The 22,963-nt window shown below is 43.1% G+C and overlaps 1 protein-coding gene across 5 annotated transcripts in view; it reads right to left on the reverse strand.

Moving 5' to 3' along the window:
- The window catches only part of FBLN2 (fibulin 2), a 737,488-nt gene that overhangs the window by 25,335 nt on the left and 689,190 nt on the right, over positions 1–22,963 (reverse strand). For all 5 annotated transcript variants that reach the window (XM_069206615.1, XM_069206613.1, XM_069206614.1 and 2 more), the window contains 3 exons: positions 17,186–17,302; positions 14,165–14,293; positions 12,226–12,349 (listed from right to left, as the gene is read on the reverse strand). In XM_069206615.1, the coding sequence (XP_069062716.1) occupies positions 12,226–12,349; positions 14,165–14,293; positions 17,186–17,302 (370 nt within the window). The remainder of the gene's footprint in view (positions 1–12,225; positions 12,350–14,164; positions 14,294–17,185; positions 17,303–22,963) is intronic.

The following is a 22,963-nucleotide window of genomic DNA, read 5'->3' on the forward strand; positions in this document are numbered from 1 at the left end:
TCAGTACTTGGTCCCTGCTCCACACAGAGGAACGGAAATGATGCTTGACCTGCAGTGATTAATTACGAAACAGTAAACAGGAGTTCCACGCAAGCCAACACATAATAAGCCTAGGGCGGGCTCCAAGCCCTTCACTGTACACAACAGAGTCTCCCAAGTAAGACTCATGCGCTAACGTATGCACTAGCAGGCTCGACCCTAAAATCAGAACTTCGCAAAGCTTCAAGGCACTAAATAGTCCTGAAGCATGTCTTCAGAAAGAGGCTTCTCCTATTGGGTTTGTGAGAGAACAACAAAATGTGCAAAAGCCAAAACAAACAATAGGTGTTTTTAACTTCTCTAAGCATGAAATCTAATTTAATTACCAAAGAAAATTGGATTTGGATAAAAAAGATATCTTCTTTTGCTTGGAGGTGAACTCTTAAACATGTAAGTTAGACGGTGATGTAGCAGAAATGTTATTGCTACTTTGATGTCACATCTATATGTGACAGAATTTGCATTATGTTGTTTAAAGCTCTAACAAGTTAACTGTAAAGTGGTGCACTCAAATCCTATATTAACACGCACTCACTGTAGAATAGTGATCTAAAGTGATGCGGCATAGCCCTAAAACTTTTAGTTAATGATTTGTTTTGATTCCATGTGTTTCCTTATGATGTTAATTAATAGCTATTGTTTTACGCATAGTGAGCCTGAGAAAGTAAACTTGAACTCAGTACATCGAGGAACTGTGAAAATGGACGATATACAATTGTTTCAAATTGTAGAGAGGAGGAAGATGGATGCTTTTCCCCTGTTGGTAATGTGAATCTTTCCTAATGTTTGAAATGACTGACATAGGATGAACTATGATTGGACAATTACATCTTTCAATTCATATGGTGTGATGGATTGACAAATCATAGTGCATTTTTTACTTCAATGTACTGTTTCCCAAGTGGATTAACAGCAGACCTCATCTGGAGTTTGAGAAGTACAAACCTCTTTATCCTTGTCCTGCATCACTTAATGCTGAGAAGAGACTTAGATTTTTCTTTTGACCCATGAGAAGACTCTTAACAAAATTTCTGACATGCTGACACCTTCACCTTTTACCTGCTTTTTGGCAACTTTAGTTAGCTATATCCAGCCCCAGATGTTGTTTTCCAAATTCTTTATGTCCTTTACTTCTTTCCACTCTTTGTCCCCATGTCTTATAACACAGCCCTAGGAGAAATTGGACTTTGTCCCTTTTAAGGGATCCCCACTTGTTTGGAGAACTAAGGCCCATATTTATACTTTTTTAGCGGCGCATTTGCACCGATTTTTGACGCAAAAGTGACACAAACGTACAAAATATAATTGTATTTTGTAAGTTTGCACCGCTTTTGCGTCAAAAATCGGCGCAAATGCAGCGCTAAAAAAGTATAAATATGGGCCTAAACTGGATAGTTGAGATTTATGCAAATGCTTAGAAGAACGGGTCAATGTTTATTCACAGAAGATCAGGTTCTGGTACTTATGTTCTGTATCAACTTGATGGAACTTTTAGTTTGTTGGATGTTAGATAATCTTTGGTTGTTCCCTTGATTTAGACGTCCAATGTAATCCTGTATCTTTATATTTTTGTCTTGAAAATTGTGTACTTTAATTTGAGTTTAAGTTTGTAATGGAACCCTTTAACTTTAATCCAGACTTGGGGTTTCCTTGTGTGGCCACATTGGTCATACTGTAAATTAAATATTTGATTTGATTGCAAATGTTGTCTTTGCTTCTATCCTGTCTCTAGGGTGAAAAGACATGTTGACCTTGTTTAGAGCACACCTGAGATCCTCCAGCAATGGTATCATACTTCTACAAGGTACTGCAGGAAATGGTTAGGAGTCACACTTTACTGAATCACAGAAGAACCATTGTGGGCCGATCATGCAGCTTGCAGCCCTGCCAGAGCTATTTTGTTTTGACATATATGGATGATGTCAAATGCAATGGTGCAATTTTGACAACACACTTTAATTGACTTTTGAAAGATCTGGCCCATCAACATGCATATTAATTTTGCACTTATTATGAGGTACAAATAGCAGTACAAATTTGAACTGATGAGATTTCTAAAATCTGGCCACATGGTCACTGATTTTACTGGTGAAGATTACGACATGGTTGATTTTGTATGAGATATACATGGCTGATGGAGGAGAGAGCGTAGAGGTGTAAAAATAGAAATAGAAACGCTAGAAGGCAAGACATGGAAAAGTGGGAGACATCACACAACAAAACTCCAACCTAAAACTCTAGTGCAAATTTATGTGCTCCTCATTCGCTGCTTTGGAACATTTTGGTTTCTTATAGTAAAAGTGTTCAAACTCTGGGAACTCCTTCTGCTCTGCAAATATTTATTGACACAGTGAAGACAGAGTGGGAGACTGTGGCCCAGGTTTATGTACAATTCATGCAGTGCAGCGAGCAAGTAAAGTAGCTGAGCTGCGTTGTGTGAAATGCAAAGAGCAGAACAGCGCCATACAGAGCTGGCTTTAGGGAAGTGCAACTGGTGTGGCTGCACTGGACACTGACCTGGAGTGGGGGGCACTGATCTTGTAGGGGTGGCGGGGGCACTGTGTTTAGCAATAACTTATGGTTTAAAAGCACCTGCTGCTGAGTTCCTTGCGCATCCAGCTTTCAGACAGCAAAAAAATTTCAAGCTTACTCTTGTGATTAATGGTGCTGCTAGAGAGAGAGAGAGAGATCAGAGTTTTGACTAGTGGCAGTTTTGACTTGCCATAAAGGAGCACAGAGGGTAAAATGCCTACTGCAAAGAACTGATCTGTATTTTATGTGCATAGCTGAGTGGATTAGTATAGCCAGCCCTTACCAGTGCTGTAAAACAAATGAAATGTATGTGAGAGAGGGGTTATGGAGAGATAAGGAGCACTTTTGCCAGGTGGTAGTGAGAGAATCTGAGGAATAGATCTTGGGGGAGCCAAAAATGATTAGTGCTCCAGGCGTTATTAGCGCTAAACCCAGCCCTACCACCATACCTACTAAGGTAAGGTACTGCTGTGTGCTCTCTGTCTATGCTTGCACACTTTTGACTGCCATGTGCCAATGCAGATATCCTTGTGCACGGGTGTCTGCAGTGCATGAAGTATAGTTCTTGTACTACAAGGGAACTTTCCAGTACAAAAACTATGTTTTAAGGAGTTTTCCATTATGCATGTGTGCTTAAGAATGCAATACACATGCAGAATGAAAAACAAGGAGAAATGAAAATATTTCTCCTTTTTAAGCCTGCCTCAAGGAGGTACAGGATTTTGGTTCAAATCCCGGTCTACAATTCTTTGCCACAAAACCCATGGGTGGTTGCATGTGAATGCCCATGCACAACCCATGGAGCACCGACTTGAAGCAAATTAACGCAATGCAGTGCATTGCACAGTTTGGAGATAGGTCTAGTTTCAATCCAACACAAATCACAATTTTCAGTGGATTTAAAATCCACCAAAGCACTTTGCATCAGGTTTGTGTTAAAAAATGTAACCAAACCAGACACTATGGGCCTGATTACAACTTTGGAAGAAGGTGTTAATCCGTCCCAAATGTGACAGATATACCACCAGCCATATTACAAGTCCATTATATCCTATGGAACTCGTAATACGGCTGGTGGTATATGCATCACATTTGGGACGGATTAACACCTCCTCCAAAGTTGTAATCAGGCCCAAAGTATTTGTAAATCTGGGACTAAGTTTACAAGTTGCGCCTTGTATAGAAGATGTGCTTGGCAGTCTTTATCTGTTACTAATATTTTTTAATCTATTCACATCTTCAGCAGTACCGAGCTTTTCTGTGTCAAATAACTTTTCAAGTCCTTTGTGCTCAAACAGGTCTTGTTTTGCTTTTACATTTTTAACTGGCCCTTTTCTTAGTAGTGTGTGATTCTCCTTTGACCCTCCTATTTTCGCTTGTGAAGCCTCTTTCTTTGTCAGACTCTGTAGGAAGTTGGCTCTGTATGCACTATTTCAAAGTAAGGAATAGTATGCACAGAGTCCAAGGGTTCCCCTTAGAGGTAAGATAGTGGCAAAAAGAGATAATACTAATGCTCTATTTTGTGGTAGTGTGGTTGAGCAGTAGGCTTATCAAAGGAGTAGTATTAAGCATTTGTTGTACATACACAGGCAATAAATGAGGAACACACACTCAGAGACAATTCCAGGCCAATAGGTTTTTGTATAGAAAAATATATTTTCTTAGTTTATTTTAAGAACCACAGGTTCAAATTTTACATGTAATATTTCAAATGAAAGGTATTGCAGGTAAGTACTTTAGGAACTTTGAATAATCACAATAGCATATATACTTTTCAAATAAATCACATATAGCTATTTTAAAACTAGACATAGTGCAATTTTCAACAGTTCCTGGGGGAGGTAAGTATTTGTTAGTTTTTGTAGGTAAGTAAACCACCTACTGGGTTCAAGTTTGGGTCCAAGGTAGCCCACCGTTGGGGGTTCAGAGCAACCCCAAAGTTACCACACCAGCAGCTCAGGGCCGGTCAGGTGCAGAGTTTCAAAGTGGTGCCCAAAACGCATAGGCTTCAATGGAGAAGGGGGTGCCCCGGTTCCAGTCTGCCAGCAGGTAAGTACCCGTGTCTTCGGAGGGCAGACCAGGGGTAGTTTTGTAGGGCACCGGGGGGGACACAAGTCCACACAGAAAGTACACCCTCAGCAGCGCGGGGGCAGCCGGGTGCAGTGTGCAAACAAGCGTCGGGTTTGTAATAGGAATCAATGGGAGACCAAGGGGTCTCTTCGGCGATGCAGGCAAGCAAGGGGGGGGGCTCCTCGGGGTAGCCACCACCTGGGCAAGGGAGAGGGCCTCCTGGGGGTCACTCCTGCACTGGAGTTCCGATCTTTCAGGTCCTGGGGGCTGCGGGGGCAGAGTCTTTACCAGGCGTCGGGATCTGGGAGTCAGGCAGTCGCGGTCAGGGGGAGCCTCGGGATTCCCTCTGCAGGCGTCGCTGTGGGGGCTCAGGGGGGGCAACTCTGGTTCCTCACAGTCTCAGAGTCGCCGGGGAGTCCTCCCTGAAGTGTTGTTTCTCCACAAGTCGAGCCGGGGGCGTCGGGTGCAGAGTAGCAAGTCTCACGCTTCCGTCGGGAAACGCAGTTGTCTTGAAGTTGCTTCTTTGGAAACAAAGTTGCAGTCTTGGGTGAACAGAGCCGCTGTCCTCAGGAGTTTCTTGGTCCTTCTAGAGCAGGGCAGTCCTCTTCTTCTTAGGTTCCAGGAATCTGAGTTCCTAGGTTCAGGGGAGCCCCTAAATACAGAATTTAGGGGTGTGTTTAGGTCGGGGAGGGCAGTAGCCAATGGCTACTGCCCTTGAGGGTGGCTACACCCTCTTTGTGCCTCCTCCCAAGGGGAGGGGGTCACATTCCTATCCCTATTGGAGGGATCCTCCATCTGCAAGATGGAGGATTCCTAAAAGTCAGAGTCACTTCAGCTCAGGTTGCCTTAGGGGCTGTCCTGACTGGTCAGTGACTCCTCCTTGTTTTTCTCATTATCTCCTCCGGCCTTGCCGCCAAAAGTGGGGCCGTGGCCGGAGGGTGCAGGCAACTCCACTAGCATCTCCACCCAGTGCAGGCTTTGTTACTAGCCACAGAGTGACAAAGGCACTCTCCCCATGTGGCCAGCAACATGTCTCGAGTGTGGCAGGCTGCTAAAACCAGTCAGCCTACACGGGTAGTTGGTTAAGGTTTCAAGGGGCACCTCTAAGGTGCCCTCTGGGGTGTATATTACAATAAAATGTACACTGGCATCAGTGTGCATTTATTGTGCTGAGACGTTTGATACCAAACTTCCCAGTTTTCAGTGTAGCCATTATGGTGCTGTGGAGTTCGTGTATGACAGACTCCCAGGCCATATATTCTTATGGCTACCCTGCACTTACAATGTCTAAGGTTTTGCTTAGACATTGTAGGGGCACAGTGCTCATGCACTGGTGCCCTCACTTATGGTATAGTGCACCCTGCCTTAGGGCTGTAAGGCCTGCTAGAGGGGTGACTTATCTATACTGCATAGGCAGTGTGAGGTTGGCATGGCACCCTGAGGGGAGTGCCATGTCGACTTACTCGTTTTGTCCTCACCAGCACACACAAGCTGGCAAGCAGTGTGTCTGTGCTGAGTGAGGGGTCCCCAGGGTGGCATAAGATATGCTGCAGCCCTTAGAGACCTTCCCTGGCATCAGGGCCCTTGGTACCAGGGGTACCAGTAACAAGGGACTTACCTGGATGCCAGGGTGTGCCAACTGTGTAAACAAAAGTACAGGTTAGGGAAAGAACACTGGTGCTGGGGCCTGGTTAGCAGGCCTCAGCACACTTTCAAATCAAAACATAGCATCAGCAAAGGCAAAAAGTCAGGGGGTAACCATGCCAAGGAGGCATTTCCTTACAGACTCCCATTACCCTCTTTTCAGACCCCAGTCTCATTTGTATGCACTATGATTCTCGCCAGAAGTTATTTCTGCCTCAGTCATAAGACGTTATCCTGACTGTGCAGGTTTATTCCAGCAAATTCTTATTTACATTGTTAGATGTAACTGTTTCTTTTGCTTGAATAGGATCACAATGTCCTCCATGGTCTAGCCTTTTCCATAGGATTGAGGTCAAACATGACTGAAGGAAATAACATGTCAATGTAGCACAACAACCATTCAGTGGGCTTAAAAGAACACAAATACAAATATAGTGGCATAGCAAGGGACGGGAGAAGTAGTCCCTAATTTGTGACGGAGGTTGGAGATGCTGGGCGCTGGCAGTTATTTTTGAGGATCTGAACTAATATTTCATGATCAGTCTTTGACTTAAAGAAAGCAAGAGATAGGTAAAAGGGAGAAATATGGAGAAAAAGAAAGATCTTGAAAGGAATGGCAAGAGGAGAAATCATAGATGAAAAAGAATATGCAAGAGTGAGATAAAGAGACTGGGAGCGTAGGGTGTAGAGGTGTAGAAATGGACATGAGGTGGGCTCAAGGCTAGGCAGCCTTTGTATTCAGCAGATTTTGTGACTTTTACAAAAAAGGTGCTGGTGTACAAGCCGGGAAAGAAAACAGGGCCGAGATAGGCATGAGGAGACACAGCATATCCACAAAAGGGATAAAAACAGAAGAGAGGGGGTGAGAGGGAGTGTGGGGGTGCTAGCTGAACTATTATTGTTATCCTTTGTAAGGTGTGAGCTGTTTACTCCCCCACTGCTTCCCATTTACTGTTCTGAACTGCTCTCTGGTAAATAAATACATAAACGCACAAGTAGCTCAACGCTATGGTTGAGGTTTGAGAATTGACTAATTTAAAGAAAAGGCACAGTATTAACAATTCTAATTTTAACAACTTCTCCACAAAACATGTCTACTAAACTAGGTCTAATGGCGTGAGAAACAATCTTTGGCCATATCAGTAGTCTGGTTGCAATGAATGTGCTTCCAGACTAAATAGCAGACCATGGGCCAAGACTGTGCTGGGCCTATATTTAGCAGCCCCTTGTTATTTTTACTTCAACTATAAAACCTGTGTGAATGACGTATGTGTATGCATGCCAGCCCTATACACAAATAGTCCTAAAATATAACAAGGCAGCTTGTATAAAACACGAATCAAAGGAGCATTGTGTGAAGTGTATGTCCTGGCATAAGACCATACACTTTACATAGTGATTTGTCACACAGCTGCATACACTGAGAGTATTAATGTGATAGGTTTCCCCCAAACCCTCATATAGAAATGTTTCAAGTAGAATAGTTCACAATGAATAAATGGGTAAGGTGTGACATTGAATGCATTTTGTTTATTAGCTGCACAAATCATGTCACATTAAGGTGCCCACCTCACTCCAGTTCACTGTGGACACTGTCTGCAGTCCTGAACTTTTCACGTACAAATTCTTGATTTCAGGTTTGTTATTTGAATTGCTTTAATGGAAGCCTATATCGTCCACAATGTATTGGGTTATCACAGAAAAGACCAGGACTGGAACAATGTGTACGAGATCACCTGAAGGGAGGTGGTCACGTGAGCCGACACACAGTTCTCAATAAAATAAACAATAAATACCTGTAGAAACTTAAAAATAATGGTGTTTTTGTTATATGTGCATCTTACAGACAAGTATTGGCAACGTGAGAAAAGTCTGACATACTGAAGTACAAATGGGCAAAGGGATGGAAGAAGTGCTTAATTTGTGAATTATGCTGCAATTTATTTCTAAAGAGCCCGTTGCTGGTGCTGCTGAAGGCCTAGTTGCTGAATCAAGGTTGCCTCCTCAGTTCCAAATCGTGCCTCTGCCATCCACACCTACCTGTCTCTTTCTCTCTCTCTTGCAGGCTTCTTTTTCATCCCCACTTTTTCCCTTTCTCAGTTTTTGCTATCTTTCTCCATCTTCTGCTTTTCTCTTTCTTGGTCTCGGTCAAGTCTAAATATTGAAAAACAAGACCTGGAACCTGCCACCTGCAACCACCTGCTCAATTCATATAACATAATTCTGGATGCATGAGAGCCTTGCAGTTGTGGCTTATGCTGGTGCTTAATCAAAATCATGAAGCTTTCTCCACCTACAAGCAAATGACTTAATGTAGCAGTGATCTGCTGGGTTGTTCCTAAGTGCTTCTTTTATAGGCTTGGCGTAGAGGCCGCTTTCACTGTTTTGTCATCAAGGAATGACAAGCTCATAAATAACAAATGCATACATAAATGCATAGAACAGATTTTGGTGAGTCCTCTTCATTCAATGGTCTTTTTTAATGTGTTTTGCTTTCGCCCACCACTGCCTGCAGAGTAGGGGACAATGGGTAAAACCACTTTAGACACTGGCTCTCTTGCACTGTGAGTGACAGCATTTTCCGTATTCACATGTACACTTCCACCTACAAAGAGGCCCATTTCGGTGTCAAGACTGGTGGGCTAGTATTTTACTTTGCCAATTATTTTTTCTTTCCTTTCTTTATCCTATTTTTGTCATGCTTCTATGTTTTACTATGCCTTTGGTTTTCAGTAATTCAAAGCCAGTGATACCTTCGCCTTGTAAACTAAGGGCCAGATATGCGTAAGTAATCATTTGCGATTACTAAATAATGATTTTTTGATTCGCTATATAGTAATCACAAACACCCATGTACTAATGTGTGTATTACACATTTTGCGATTCCATGTGGGTCGCAAATAGACCTACCTCATTTGAGGTAGGTCTCACCTTGTGATCCAGTGGGAATTGCAAAAATCACAGGGATGGTGGCCTGCTGGAGTCAGCAGACCACCATGTTTGTGACTGCTTTTAAATAAAGCAATGCTTTTTTAAATGCAGCTCGTTTTCCTTAAAGAAAAACGTGATCCATTCCAAAAAATAAAATAAAAGTTTTCTTTAAATTTTTTAAGAGTAGGCAGTGGTCCGTGAGACAAACATTCACAGAGGAGAAGGGGGTCCTTGGGGACCCCTTCCCATTTGTGAATGGGTTACTACCTTCTTTAAGTAGGTGGTAAAATATGAATGTTTTGTGACAACTATTTGTTCGCAAAACCTTCACACATGCCACTTCTATTTGGTATTAGGAAGGGACACCCTAAATACACCCCTTTCTAATATGAATTGCAAATCCCAATTATGATTCAGCAACAGGTTACTGAACCACAATTGGGCTTTTTTACATTTAAAAATGCTTTGTTGCCCAGCAGGCCATTTAAAAGGTAAAAAAGCTTTGTACATGTGGCCTACAGACATACATTTTTAAGGAATATGCATTGAAACTAAAAGGGCTTTCTTTATTTGTTCTAAGGTCACTTGCTAGCTAGGAAGGACATGTGCTGTTCTATTTAAAGAATATATGATTTTTTTTTTTTACATTTAAAATTTTGAATACAAACTTCTGGCTGCCAACCTTAGGCGTTACCATGGTGTTTTTTTTGTCTGTTTATGGCATATTCTTGCAACACCGCAAACTAATAATCTTACCAGATTCCTAAAACCAGACCTACTGACTTTGTCTATACTTATGTTTACACTGCACAGCAGTATGCCTACAGATATGTAATGGTGTATTGAAAAATATAATAACATAGACATGAAAGTTGGCCAGCAACACAATTTCAGCTCTTGTGAGCTAGACAAATAGTCCTAGACAAATTGGGAGAGAAGAGTAAAAACAAGAACATGAAACAAATCATTCCTTACCTCATTCTTAGAGCTAAATTAGCATTGTTGTCAATATGGGCGTGAAGCTCCATTTTCAGACCAAGCTTCACAAAATGTCAGTGCTATCATGATGGATAACTGTGAGCGATTCTAGAGTTGTGCGTGTATTAGTACATTGAAGATCAACTGGTGGCTAAAAAGGTCAACACAGTTCACCTTCCTCCAAGACTGCCTGACAGCCCCAAATCTGGCTAGCTTTGCCCTATTTGTGCCAATTCTTTTGGAAGCTTGTGCACTGCAGTTCAATTTCACCATCACTAAGCATCCACATGTATTTTTAAAAAATTGGCTCTATCGACTGCTGTAGTGCTTGGGGCATAGGTAAATGAAAAGGTAAAAATGGTGCCAAAAGCTCAGCTTTTCTAAGTTGAGGCATGGGAACAGGTGCTATAGCTGTACCATGTTTTTATGGGGATCAAGAAATACAGTGGATATAAATGGACAAAATGTTCCTTTGTGGAAGTGTATGTCTTATGACACACTGACATTGTATTATGGCAGATAATAGTAGGTTACACAAAGGAGAGAAATATTTAGTTCACTACTTCCTGAAGCATAGGGACACCATTTAAGCCTTTATGGAAGCTACTGCTACTTTGCACCTCACATTGCCCCCAGGGTCAAGAGACAGTTCAGCTGCCTCACTATTAGATTTAGAGCCTCGTTTGGAGGCCCACTTACCTGCAAGGAAAGCAGAGCACATCACCTCCTCCTCCCCTGCAAGAAGTGCATCCATCTGTACCACGTTATTGTTGCCTACATGGAATTCTGTTTTGCTTTTCATTCTATGGCCTACCTCAGTGTAGTAGTTTGTTGCTGAACATCAAAATAGCAATGTCCCATATATTCAAAGAGTTCTCTCCTACAGCCCAGTAGCAGAAGGCCTGTTGGACTAATGGTTTTCGAAGGCCGAGCCAGCTAAAGCTCTCCTGTGAGAAAGCTTTAGCAAATTTATGGTTGAGCTCCTGCTATGCCAAACCCTAAGTGTATCTGTTAGACTCTATAGATAAGATGAAGGATTGCATCGTTCTTCCACATGAGACAACACTAGGTCATATCCTACAACATCACTGTGCTACTGCAGATATGAATGAAGGCTATGAGGTCAGACATAGGCCCAGATTTAAGAAAAGTGGTGCTTCATGTCATGAAGGCTCATTGCGCTCCCTAACGCCATCATGTGTCCGCTGTATTTAACATACAGTGCACCATCGCGCAGGTTAGGGATAATAGTGTTATCATTTTTTATGCTATTGTTGTACTTTGCAAGATTAGCGCCAAAGATGTTGGTGCTAATCCTGCAAAGTACATAGAGGCCCATTAACAATAATGCTGTGCTTCTTTTTAACGCCTGCTCTGTGCAGGTGTTAGAAATGTCACTAAAAATAGAGATTCCACTGTACCATTTTTGTATGCCCCTTAACGGGGGAACACTCCCCCCCTTGCTTACATTATGCCTGGCGCAAGCCTTTACAAAGCGGCGCAATGTGGCATTTTTGCCACACTTTCGCCACATTAGCGTAAAAAAAATGCTAATGTGGCTATAGTTAGTGCTAGGCCCTTCTTAAAACTGGGCCACAAAGTGATGGGAGATCTCACCATCACCTCTTTCAATGAGACTGAATCCCAGAGAGCTGGCTGCTCTTTCACTGGGATGGACTATTCCTGGAAAACGTTTCTCAGAAAGGGATTATGGTGAATGTGACAAGGGGCGTCACTACAAATACCAACTCCCACTTCATAAAATAGTAGTGATTAACACCAGTTTTACAAGTCTGCAATGCTAGATTGGGCTGAGGCATGATGAAAGTGGACCTTTTGTGATTAACTCAAGATCTGCCAAGGAGGAAATGTTTGTGGTAGAAGGCTACCACCTTTCCCTCACAAGGATTAAATATGGGCAATGGTAAAACTTCAAATATCATACTTAAAGGGATTATAGTGACACAGATACCTTTTGTAGTTCAGGAGAATACATTTTTCTTATTTCAGTAATGGAGAATTAACACTTACATGTCTGCTACTTTTCTATAGTTATCAGGGCACACAAACGTTAGGCATCTGTAACTTCCCTGGATATTGTAGCAAGACTCTCCTGATGAACAGTTGTGGGACCCTATAGAGCATTCATCAATGTCTGAAGAGAAAAGAAAAGAAAACATAAATATTTGTCTTACATAAAGAAAAAAAACACATTTGTCATCATCTAGAACAATGAATAACCAATATATAAAAGCTGTGAATTTTGAATATCACATATTTACATTCATATTTTACCAATTCAAGTACATAATTCTACATACTTTCCTATCAGTTGACATAGATTATGCACAAAGTCATAAAAGACTAAAAACAAACACCTTTTCTACACAGGTATAGCGCCCTCAGTTATTCAGAGATGCCGATTGCTTTTGGGAAAATATAGGTAAACTTAAGAGGCAACTGTGATAGCAGTAATCAAAAAGCCAATATATATATGCATTCAACCTCCATCATAATGTGATTTACTGAAGGAACTCCAGAATCCAACTTAATCTCTCCAATAATAATACCGGCATCTTCTAGGCTAGATTGTATTTATTTTGAATTGGCATACTGAAGAAAAATCTACACATTTTTCAGCAGAAAAACTGTGATAGGCAAATCTGACGAAAGTGGAAGAGCATAGCAGTTCATATAATACTATTTATCTGTAAAGAAGAAAGACACCTTTCTGAGAATTTTATAAAGAGATCAATAACAAAAGAATGTTTGAGATTGTTTCAAAAATTGGATTATCCGGGCCTGACAAAAAACACACAAACCCGTTTGTCACAATTCCCTAAATTTGTTCGCTGACCCACAATAAGAACTCCCAGTATGAAATGTGAATATGTGAAGTACAAACGTTCCACTACAACTACCTCTTCTGCTACTAATACTACTAGTAAATTGAGAATGACCTATGTTCGCAACATGAATTGTGCATGACCATATGAGATCGTATCTATATGACCCCAATATGTAAGAAGCATTTATTTGTGAATTAGAGTTATGTATATTGGAGAGTATTTTTTCATTGTATGATCTTGTCTCTGAAATATGGACTATGGATACAATATTATCGAAATGCTTTGGTATTGATAGTTCCCGTAAATATATTCTTCTTTCCTGTAGTTTCTCTATATAACATGTACATGTGCAATATGCTCCAATTTACCAATACATGTTGTTGATGAAGTATCATGTAAGATATTTTGCTCGTATTATGTTCAGGCCTTTTCTTTGTAACCAGTAATTTTACTGGTTATTATGTTTTAAATTAAAGTATCATATACTGTGGTTTTAAATGAGTAAATATGTGTGTTATATAGATATCTATTTCTAGCCCTTGAAAAGTTCAAAGCTAACAAAATACGCTGGATGTAGGAAAACAAGGTTTTACACAGGCTACAAACTCTTATGTTATTATTGCTCTTCAAATGAAGGAATTGTTCATACCTACCAGACAATCAGACTCTTGTAGGCGTATATTGCATTATTACCCACTGGTACATTTATGCATATCAAGTATTTATTGTAAAGTGAACATTCGCCTTGTCCCATAAACAGGTCTTGTGGAAGTTTCAAATTAGGTATAGATTGCATTTCTATAAGTCATTTAAGTCTGACAATCTGAAGTTTCAGGCATATGCAAACCCGTCTCCATGGTTGCCTTTCTGGAAAATGGGTCTACAGCACTCCCACTTACATCTCCCCATCTCCCTTTGGACGGGAATCCTAAACATGGTGCATTCATATTTTTCACGTACACTCCCAGGAACAAGATCACTTTTTTGGGTCAGATTATTTGTTTTTTTCTGTCCTCAGCTACAGCTCACATCAAGATTGTGATGCCTCTCTCCACAGTCTAGTAATCCCATCTGCCCCATCAATGTAAACACATTGCAATCGACTGGTTTTTTTTTCTTACCTCTGCAACTTCTTCCATTGGCTGCCATTGTATAGCCTTGATCGGGACAAGCACACTGGTAACTTCCTGGTACGTTCACGCAGCGGAAAGTACACAGAGTGCCACTACTTTGCACACATTCATCCATATCTGCAATATGAAATAGAACATTTACAATCCTCTCAGCCAATGCAGCAGAGCGATGATATGCCTGCTGAACATAGTTTGTGAAAGTTTAATATGAAATGTAAGCACAAAACGTACACAAATAAGCAAAATAACACCAAGAGGTTATATTAAATGTGGATGGTTAAGAATATAAGGACTTTGGGGGACTACTGCGCATTTAAATACTGAGACCCTCATTTACGGGGATTTGTTGTAGGGCGGCGCAGCAAGTCACCCTGCTCCGGTGCCCTACATCAAAGTGAAAGGGCAGGAATGCACCGTATTTATCCAAAATGGTACATTCCTGTTCTTACCCCCGTGCTCGGACCGTTTCAGCAGCCTAGCAGTGTTCTTGGCAGGATTGTTTAAGTGCAGGAAGAGGCACCTTCCTGCACAGAAACAATCCTTAGAGGTATTTTCCTCTTCTTATGTGTGCAGAATACAGCACACATAGAAAGAGGAAAAACAAGGAGAAATAAAGATATTTCTCCTTGTTACGCATGCTCTGGGGAGGCGTGAGATTTTGATGCATTCCCAGGTTTACAAGTCCTTGTAAATCTGGGAACATGTCAAAACCCATGGGAGTTGCATGGAAACACCCGCCCCAACACTCATGGGATGCACACTTGCTCAGAGTAAGGTGACGCAGAGATTTGCACTGTGTTGCCTGACTCAAGATTTATGAGGCCACTCAAAGCTACGCAATGTGGGTTTGCATGGCTTCATAAATCTGACTCGGAGGCTTGCGTAATGCATGTATCACTTTGCGTGGTGCAAATGTGATGCAAGGCTCTCCTAAATGTGCCCCTGAATGTTTAAGAAAATGTATCACGCTTAGTCAAAACCCGTGCATGCTTGTCTGAAAAATGCTGGCAGCTTGTTTGACCAAGGTGCCTTGTGTGATCTTGCTCTTCAGTCCGAAGGGCGAGTACATAAACACAAGCAGAACAACTGCCCTCGCTGTTTTGTGTTCCCTTTATGGCACTGTTAAACAACAATCCTGTGATAAATTGGGTTGTTGGTTGACTGGGGTATGAGCCCTGGTCAAGCAGCAACCACAATACTTGTCAGGCTGAGACACAAACCAACCCTAAATTAACCTGTGCTATCCCCTTTAATAGCATGGCACAGAGCAGTCGGGCTCAACTTGGAGGCAAAGTGTAAAGTATTTTTGCAACAATTCAAACAGTAAAAAAGTGACTACATCAAACAGAAAGGATCTCACACAGAGTTAGAACAATAGAGTTATTTTTAATAAGTAGAACAACATGACAAAATGATAAAAATCGAATCAGTAAAACCAGAGATTTGTAATTTTAAAAACATCAGTAAAAATAGTGCCAAAAAGTAGAAAGTGCCAACTATGAATATCTGGTTGTGGCCGACTGTGACAAAGTCACAAGTTCGGGCTGACCGTGATGGAGTGCGGTTTGACTACAAGGACCCAGTTAGGCCCACTGAACAAAGTACCTAAAATCCTGGTTTGTGGGGCGTTGTGAAGGTTCACATCTTTGCGACGGGAAAAATCCACGCATCGGTTGCAGTACATTGGTTCTGCTCAGGGTTGCGCTGCACAGCAGACAAGATGCATCAATTCTCTAGCATCCAGAGAGGCTGTAAGAACACCTTTAGCCAATTGCCATGGGCCCCAGACTGGGGTGGCACCACTTCGCAGGGTAGACTCACAGTAACAGAGTACAGGTGTTGTGTCAAGGTTGTTGGACCCTTCTGTCTCTGAGGCTCAAGTCAGGAGGCCAGCCAACTATCCCTTGGAATTACTCTGGGGACCTATGTTCAACAGGTACAGCAGTGTCATAACATAAGCCCCCGCCTGAGGGCTTTGCTGAAGAGTCTTTAACCTCTTTCTAATCTCCCTCACTAAATACATCCCATGGAAAAGGAATGCATCTTTCATTTGAAATGCCATACAACACTTGATAAGCAGTTACAAGATCTCGTGCATGGCAAGTGAGGGTCCACTGTAGGACACAATGTCGCAAACAGTCACAGAACACCAGATCAGCCAATGAAGCAAGTGACCTTGTTGTCATCTAAAAGTCACACATCGGACTCACCAAACATTCTTGCTAACCATGCTACATGCCATGGAAATTCTTAATATACAACTCCATTCTATCCCTCATTGTATCACCACTAATGAGACTAACCTCTCACAAGTCCTCAGAACCATCTACCATTAATAAAACATTCCTTCCAATGGCCCAACTGCAAGTAAAAAGCAACTATTCTATGGTAAACTGTCAATGTTATTCATTGACAAAGTCACCAAAAGTCAGCACCAAAATACAACAAAATGGCAAACTTCTCAAATAAACACAATCAAAAACAGATCTTAAAAATCCTAAACTGAAATGAATCCCTGTCTATTAACTCTCACGGATTCCTGATGTCACCACCAAGCATATCCTGAGAAGCTGACACAACAGTTCCTCCAAATAAAATGATATTATCCTCGACACACTACAGTATGTCTTACCCAAATTGGTGGAATGCAGGCAAGCCCTCCTAAAAGTCAGGACTAACGTCCTTGAAAAAAACAATGAAAGTAGATTGTACCGACCAGTTCAAATTGACATCTGTATGATCTTTGACAATGTTGAATAGAGGATTTTGCTATACTGATTTTCAAAGACAGTATGACCCTAGGCTGGTTAAAGTCTTTCGTCTGCAGTCCAAATCAGTGCCTCAAGTGTGATGTTTTTAACTGACATCACAAACTCCTGGTTCCCCCAAAGACATGTAAACATTGAACCCTTGTCCAAGTCGTTGACCCTCAACAGCCTCCATCTTGTTACTGAAGGGGCAAAGAATAGCAAGATGTGCAAACTACAGAAAGTAAGAAGGACTCTTTACCCTTGCAAGAATGGCCATCTTCTGCAAGCTGGTAGCCTTGTCTGCAATAACACTGATAGGAGCCGTAGACATTAGCACACTCCTGACTGCATGGATTGTTCTCACATTCATTCACATCTGAAATAAGAAAAGCAAAAATTTTGAAATCTGATTAATAATACACATTTGTTTTACGAAAAGACATATTTAAAATTACATTTTTTTATTTGTTTTGGTTATTTTATGGTCCTTCTCTGTGACAGTAAGTAGGTACACTTTGTGGTAATAGGTGAACATTGGTGTAGTGAAATAAACACATTTTCTCATTATAAAAGCTTTTTACTACAAGTCATGCTGTTTTCTTTCATTTTCATGTTGTCTAATTGGTTGCTAAAATTAAAAGTTAAATAATTAAAAACCACCAGTGTTGCTTCTGACATGTACATCAACTTTTTTGCTTGGTTAATCCATGTCTATAATAATATTTCACCCTGGTATTTGGACACAACACTATCACAGCAAGGATGGAAATAGCTCCTTTCGTGAATGCTGCTTCAAATTGAATGCTGAAGCTCTATGCACAACTGTGATCAGGAAATTCATTTCTGAGATCTATAGCCTTAAAAGATTTAAGGGTCACATTATGAAAACTGCTGCCTTGGGCAAAGGCACTATGGACACAAAACCTCTTCTGCAGCACCATGAGAGTCTTTTTCAGAGGACATAACATTCATGATGGGAAACAACCTGTATTGCATGGGAAGGAGCATAGCTTAGTCATTGTAGTTTGGGGTGTGAATCACAAATTTAATAACTAGAAAAGCAGCAGTCTGCAGGGTAGAGGGGTGAGATGGCCATGGTTTGGGATGGAGTGTTCACATGAGGAACAGGGTCAGTGCTGATTTGCATTAGGTGGGCCTCTTTCTATAGTGGCACAGTGGGTGAAAAATGAGGGGTTGTAATGCTACCCAAGCGATTGCGACTGGTTAGACTGTGTAGAAGCATTGTCCTCACCACCCTTTGGTTGTTTGATTGCCAGTATTATGCCTGGAAATTTGACATTGGCCTACTTCTGTCAATGCTTATTCTTTTTTGATAAACCAGTCATTTTATACATTAACGTTTCTGCTCCCAAAACAATAACAAGTTAAAAGCTCTTAGCTAAATGAGAACCACAGGAAAAACTGACACCGACATAGCAAATACAACGCAGGGCCCCCAGACCTAACTATTAAGCCAAGAAAGCATTTGGAGGGTGTCACGGCCCAAACACCCCCATCCCCACGGCCCAAACACCCCGTCCCTCGAAGCTACTCCTGACCAATCTCACCAGGGCATGATAGTTGTCCCTTGGAACTCATTACTATGGTCACATACAACAAAATGGCCTGGAGTCACTGCCCTGGGATCACTTATTTTAAATATATTCTAACTGCATGCATTCCTTTGTCTCTGCTACTTTTTGAGGGGGGTCAAATATTCTCCCAACCACTATATCGACCCTCCTGCTAGCTGAGGTAGTTATATGTTACAATTCCCAAATAACCACTAGGAGCATGATTAGATTAACTTTTTGTAGGAAGTTGGCTCTGTATGCACTATTTCAAAGTAAGGAATAGTATGCACAGAGTCCAAGGGTTCCCCTTAGTGGTAAGATAGTGGCAAAAAGAGATAATACTAATGCTCTATTTTGTGGTAGTGTGGTCGAGCAGTAGGCTTATCAAAGGAGTAGTGTTAAGCATTTGTTGTACATACACAAGCAATAAATGAGGGACACACACTCAAAGACAATTCCAGGCCAATAGGTTTTTGTACAGAAAAATATATTTTCTTAGTTTATTTTAAGAACCACAGGTTCAAGATTTACATGTAATACTTCAAATGAAAGGTATTGCAGGTAGGTACTTTAGGAACTTTGAATTATCAAAACAGCATATACAGTTTTCATATAAATCATATATAGCTATTTTAAAACTAGACGCAGTGCAATTTTCAACAGTTCCTGGGGGGAGTAAGAGTTTGTTAGTTTTTGCAGGTAAGTAAACCACCTACGGGGTTCAAGTTTGGGTCCAAGGTAGCCCACTGTTGGGGGTTCAGAGCAACCCCAAAGTTACCACACCAGCAGCTCAGGGCCGGTCAGGTGCAGAGGTCAAAGTGGTGCCCAAAACGCATAGGCTTCAATGGAGAAGGGGGTGCCCCGGTTCCAGTCTGCCAGCAGGTAAGTACCCGCGTCTTCGGAGGGCAGACCAGGGGGGTTTTGTAGGGCACCGGGGGGGACACAAGTCCACATAGAAAGTACACCCTCAGCAGCACGGGGTGGCCGGGTGCAGTGTGCAAACACGCGTCTGGTTTGTAATAGAAATCAATGGGAGACCAAGGGGTCTCTTCAGCGGTGCAGGCAGGCAAGGGGGGGGGGGGCTCCTCGGGGTAGCCACCACCTGGGCAAGGGAAAGGGCCACCTGGGGGTCCCTCCTGCACTGGAGGTCGCATCCTTCAGGCCCTGGGGGCTGCGGGTGCAGAGTCTTTACCAGGCATCGGATCTTAGAAGCAGGCAGTCGCGGTCAGGGGTAGCCTCGGGATTCCCTCTGCAGGCGTCGCTGTGGGGTTCAGGGGGGGCAACTCTGGCTACTCACGGTCTCGCAGTCGCCGGGGAGTCCTCCCTGAAGTGATTGTTCTCCACAAGTCGAGCCGGGGGCGTCGGGTGCAGAGTGTCAAGTCTCACGCTTCCGGTGGGAAACGCAAGTTGTTCCAAAGTTGCTTCTTTGTTGCAAGTCGCAGTCTTGGGTGAACAGGGCCGCTATCCTCAGGAGTTCTTGGTCCTTCTAGATGCAGGGCAGTCATCTGAGGATTCAGAGGTCTCTGGTCCCTGTGGAAAGCATCGCTGGAGCAGTGTCTTTAGAAGTGGGGAGACAGGCCGGTAGAGCTGGGGCCAAAGCAGTTGGTGTCTCCATCTTCTCTGCAGGGTTTTTTCAGCTTAGCAGTCCTCTTCTTCTTAGGTTGCAGGAATCTGCGTTCCTAGGTTCTGGGGAGCCCTTAAATACTAAATTTAAGGGCATGTTTAGGACTGGGGGGTTAGTAGCCAACGGCTACTGGCCCTGAGGGTGGGTACACCATCTTTGTGCCTCCTCCCGAGGGGAGGGGCACCTTCCTATCCCTATTGGGGGAATCCTCCATCTGCAAGATGGAGGATTTCTAAAAGTCAGAGTCACCTCAGCTCAGGATGCCTTAGGGGCTGTCCTGACTGGCCAGTGACTCCTCCTTCTTTTTCTCATTATCTCCTCTGGCCTTGCCGCCAAAAGTGGGGCCGTGGCCGGAGGGGGCGGGCAACTCCACTAGCTGGAGTGCCCTGGGGTGCTGTAACAAAGAGAGTGAGCCTTTGAGGCTCACCGCCAGGTGTTACAGTTCCTGCAGGGGGAGGTGTGAAGCACCTCCACCCAGTACAGGCTTTGTTACTAGCCACAGAGTGACAAAGGCACTCTCCCCATGTGGCCAGCAACATGTCTGGTGTGTGGCAGGCTGCTAGAACTAGTCAGCCTACACGGATAGTCGGTTAAGGTTTCAGGGGGCACCTCTAAGGTGCCCTCTGGGGTGTATGTTACAATAAAATGTACACTGGCATCAGTGTGCATTTATTGTGCTGAGACGTTTGATAGCCATTATGGTGCTGTGGAGTTCGTGCATGACAGACTCCCAGACCATATACTCTTATGGCTACCCTGCACTTACAATGTCTAAGGTTTTGCTTAGACACTGTAGGGGCACAGTGCTCATGCACTTGTGCCCTCACCAATGCTATAGTGCACCCTGCCTTAGGGCTGTAAGGCCTGCTAGAGGGGTGACTTATCTATACTTCATAGGCAGTGTGAGGTTGGCATGGCACCGTGAGGGGAGTGCCATGTCGACTTAGTCGTTTTGTCCTCACTAGCACACACAAGTTGGCAAGCAGTGTGTCTGTGCTGAGTGAGGGGTCCCAAGGGTGGCATAAGACATGCTGCATCCCTTAGAGACCTTCCCTGGCATCAGGGCCCTTGGTACCAGGGGTACCAGTTACAAGGGACCTACCTGGATGCCAGGGTGTGCCAATTGTGGAAACAAAAGTACAGGTTAGGGAAAGAACACTGGTGCTGGGGCCTGGTTAGCAGGCCTCAGCACACTTTCAAATCAAAAGTGCAAAAAAGGCAAAAAGTCAGGGGGTAACCATGCCAAGGAGGCTTTTTCTTACACAACCCCCCCCCCCAAACGAAAGAGGATGAGACTAACCTTTCCCAAGAGAGTCTTCATTTTCTAAGTGGAAGAACCTGGAAAGGCCATCTGCATTGGCATGGGCAGTCCCAGGTCTGTGTTCCACTATAAAGTCCATTCCCTGTAGGGTGATGGACCACCTCAACAGTTTTGGATTTTCCCCTTTCATTTGCATCAGCCATCTGAGAGGTCTGTGGTCAGTTTGAACTACAAAGTGAATACCAAAGAGGTATGGTCTCAGCTTCTTCAGGGACCAAACCACAGCAAAGGCCTCCCTCTCAATGGCACTCCAACGCTGCTCTCTGGGGAGTAACCTCCTGCTAATGAAAGCAACAGGCTGGTCAAGGTCATCTTCATTTGTTTGGGACAAAACTGCCCCTATCCCATGTTCAGAGGCATATGTCTGCACAATGAACTGCTTGGAGTAATCTGGAGCTTTAAGAACTGGTGCTGTGCACATTGCTTGTTTCAGGGTGTCAAAGGCCTGTTGGCATTCTACAGTCCAGTTTACTTTCTTGGGCATTTTCTTGGAGGTAAGTTCTGTGAGGGCTGTCACTATGGATCCATATCCCTTCACAGATCTCCTGTAATACCCAGTCAAGCCAAGGAATGCCCTGACTTGAGTCTGGGGTTTTGGAGCTGCCCAGTCCAGAATAGTCTGGATCATGGGCTGGAGTGGCTGAACTTTGCCTCCACCTACAAGGTGACCCAAGTAAACCACAGTTCCCTGCCCTATCTGGCATTTGGATGCCTTGATAGAGAGGCCTGCTGATTGCAGAGCCTTCAAAACCTTCTTCAGGTGGACCAGGTGATCCTGCCAGCTGGAGCTAAAGACAGCAATATTGTCAAGATAAGCTGCGCTAAAGGACTCCAAGCCAGCAAGGACTTGATTCACCAACCTTTAGAAGGTGGCAGGGGCATTCTTTAAACCAAAGGGCATAACAGTAAACTGATAATGCCCATCAGGTGTGGAGAATGCTGTCTTTTCTTTTGCTCCTGGTGCCATTTTGATTTGCCAGTACCCTGCTGTTAAGTCAAAGGTACTTAAGAAATTGGCAGCACCCAATTTGTCAATCAGTTCATCAGCCCTTGGAATGGGATGGGCATCTGTCTTGGTGACAGAATTAAGTCCTCTGTAGTCCACACAAAACCTCATCTCTCTCTTTCCATCTTTGGTGTGAGGTTTGGGGACTAAGACCACTGGGCTAGCCCAGGGGCTGTCAGAGTGCTCAATGACTCCCAATTCCAGCATCTTGTGGACTTCCACTTTGATGTTTTCCTTAACTTGATCAGACTGTCTGAATATTTTGTTTTTGACAGGCATGCTGTCTCCTGTGTCCACATCATGGGTGCACAGGTGTGTCTGACCAGGGGTTAGGGAAAAGAGCTCAGCAAACTGTTGCAGGACCTTCCTGCAGTCAGATTGCTGTTGGCCAGAGAGGGTGTCTGAATAGATCACTCCATCTACTGAACCATCTTTAGGGTCTGTGGAGAGGAGATCAGGGAGAGGTTTACTCTCAGCTTCCTGGTCCTCATCTGTTACCATCAACAGATTTA

The sequence above is a fragment of the Pleurodeles waltl genome, chromosome 9 (assembly GCF_031143425.1).
Source record: "Pleurodeles waltl isolate 20211129_DDA chromosome 9, aPleWal1.hap1.20221129, whole genome shotgun sequence".
NCBI lineage: Eukaryota > Metazoa > Chordata > Amphibia > Caudata > Salamandridae > Pleurodeles > Pleurodeles waltl.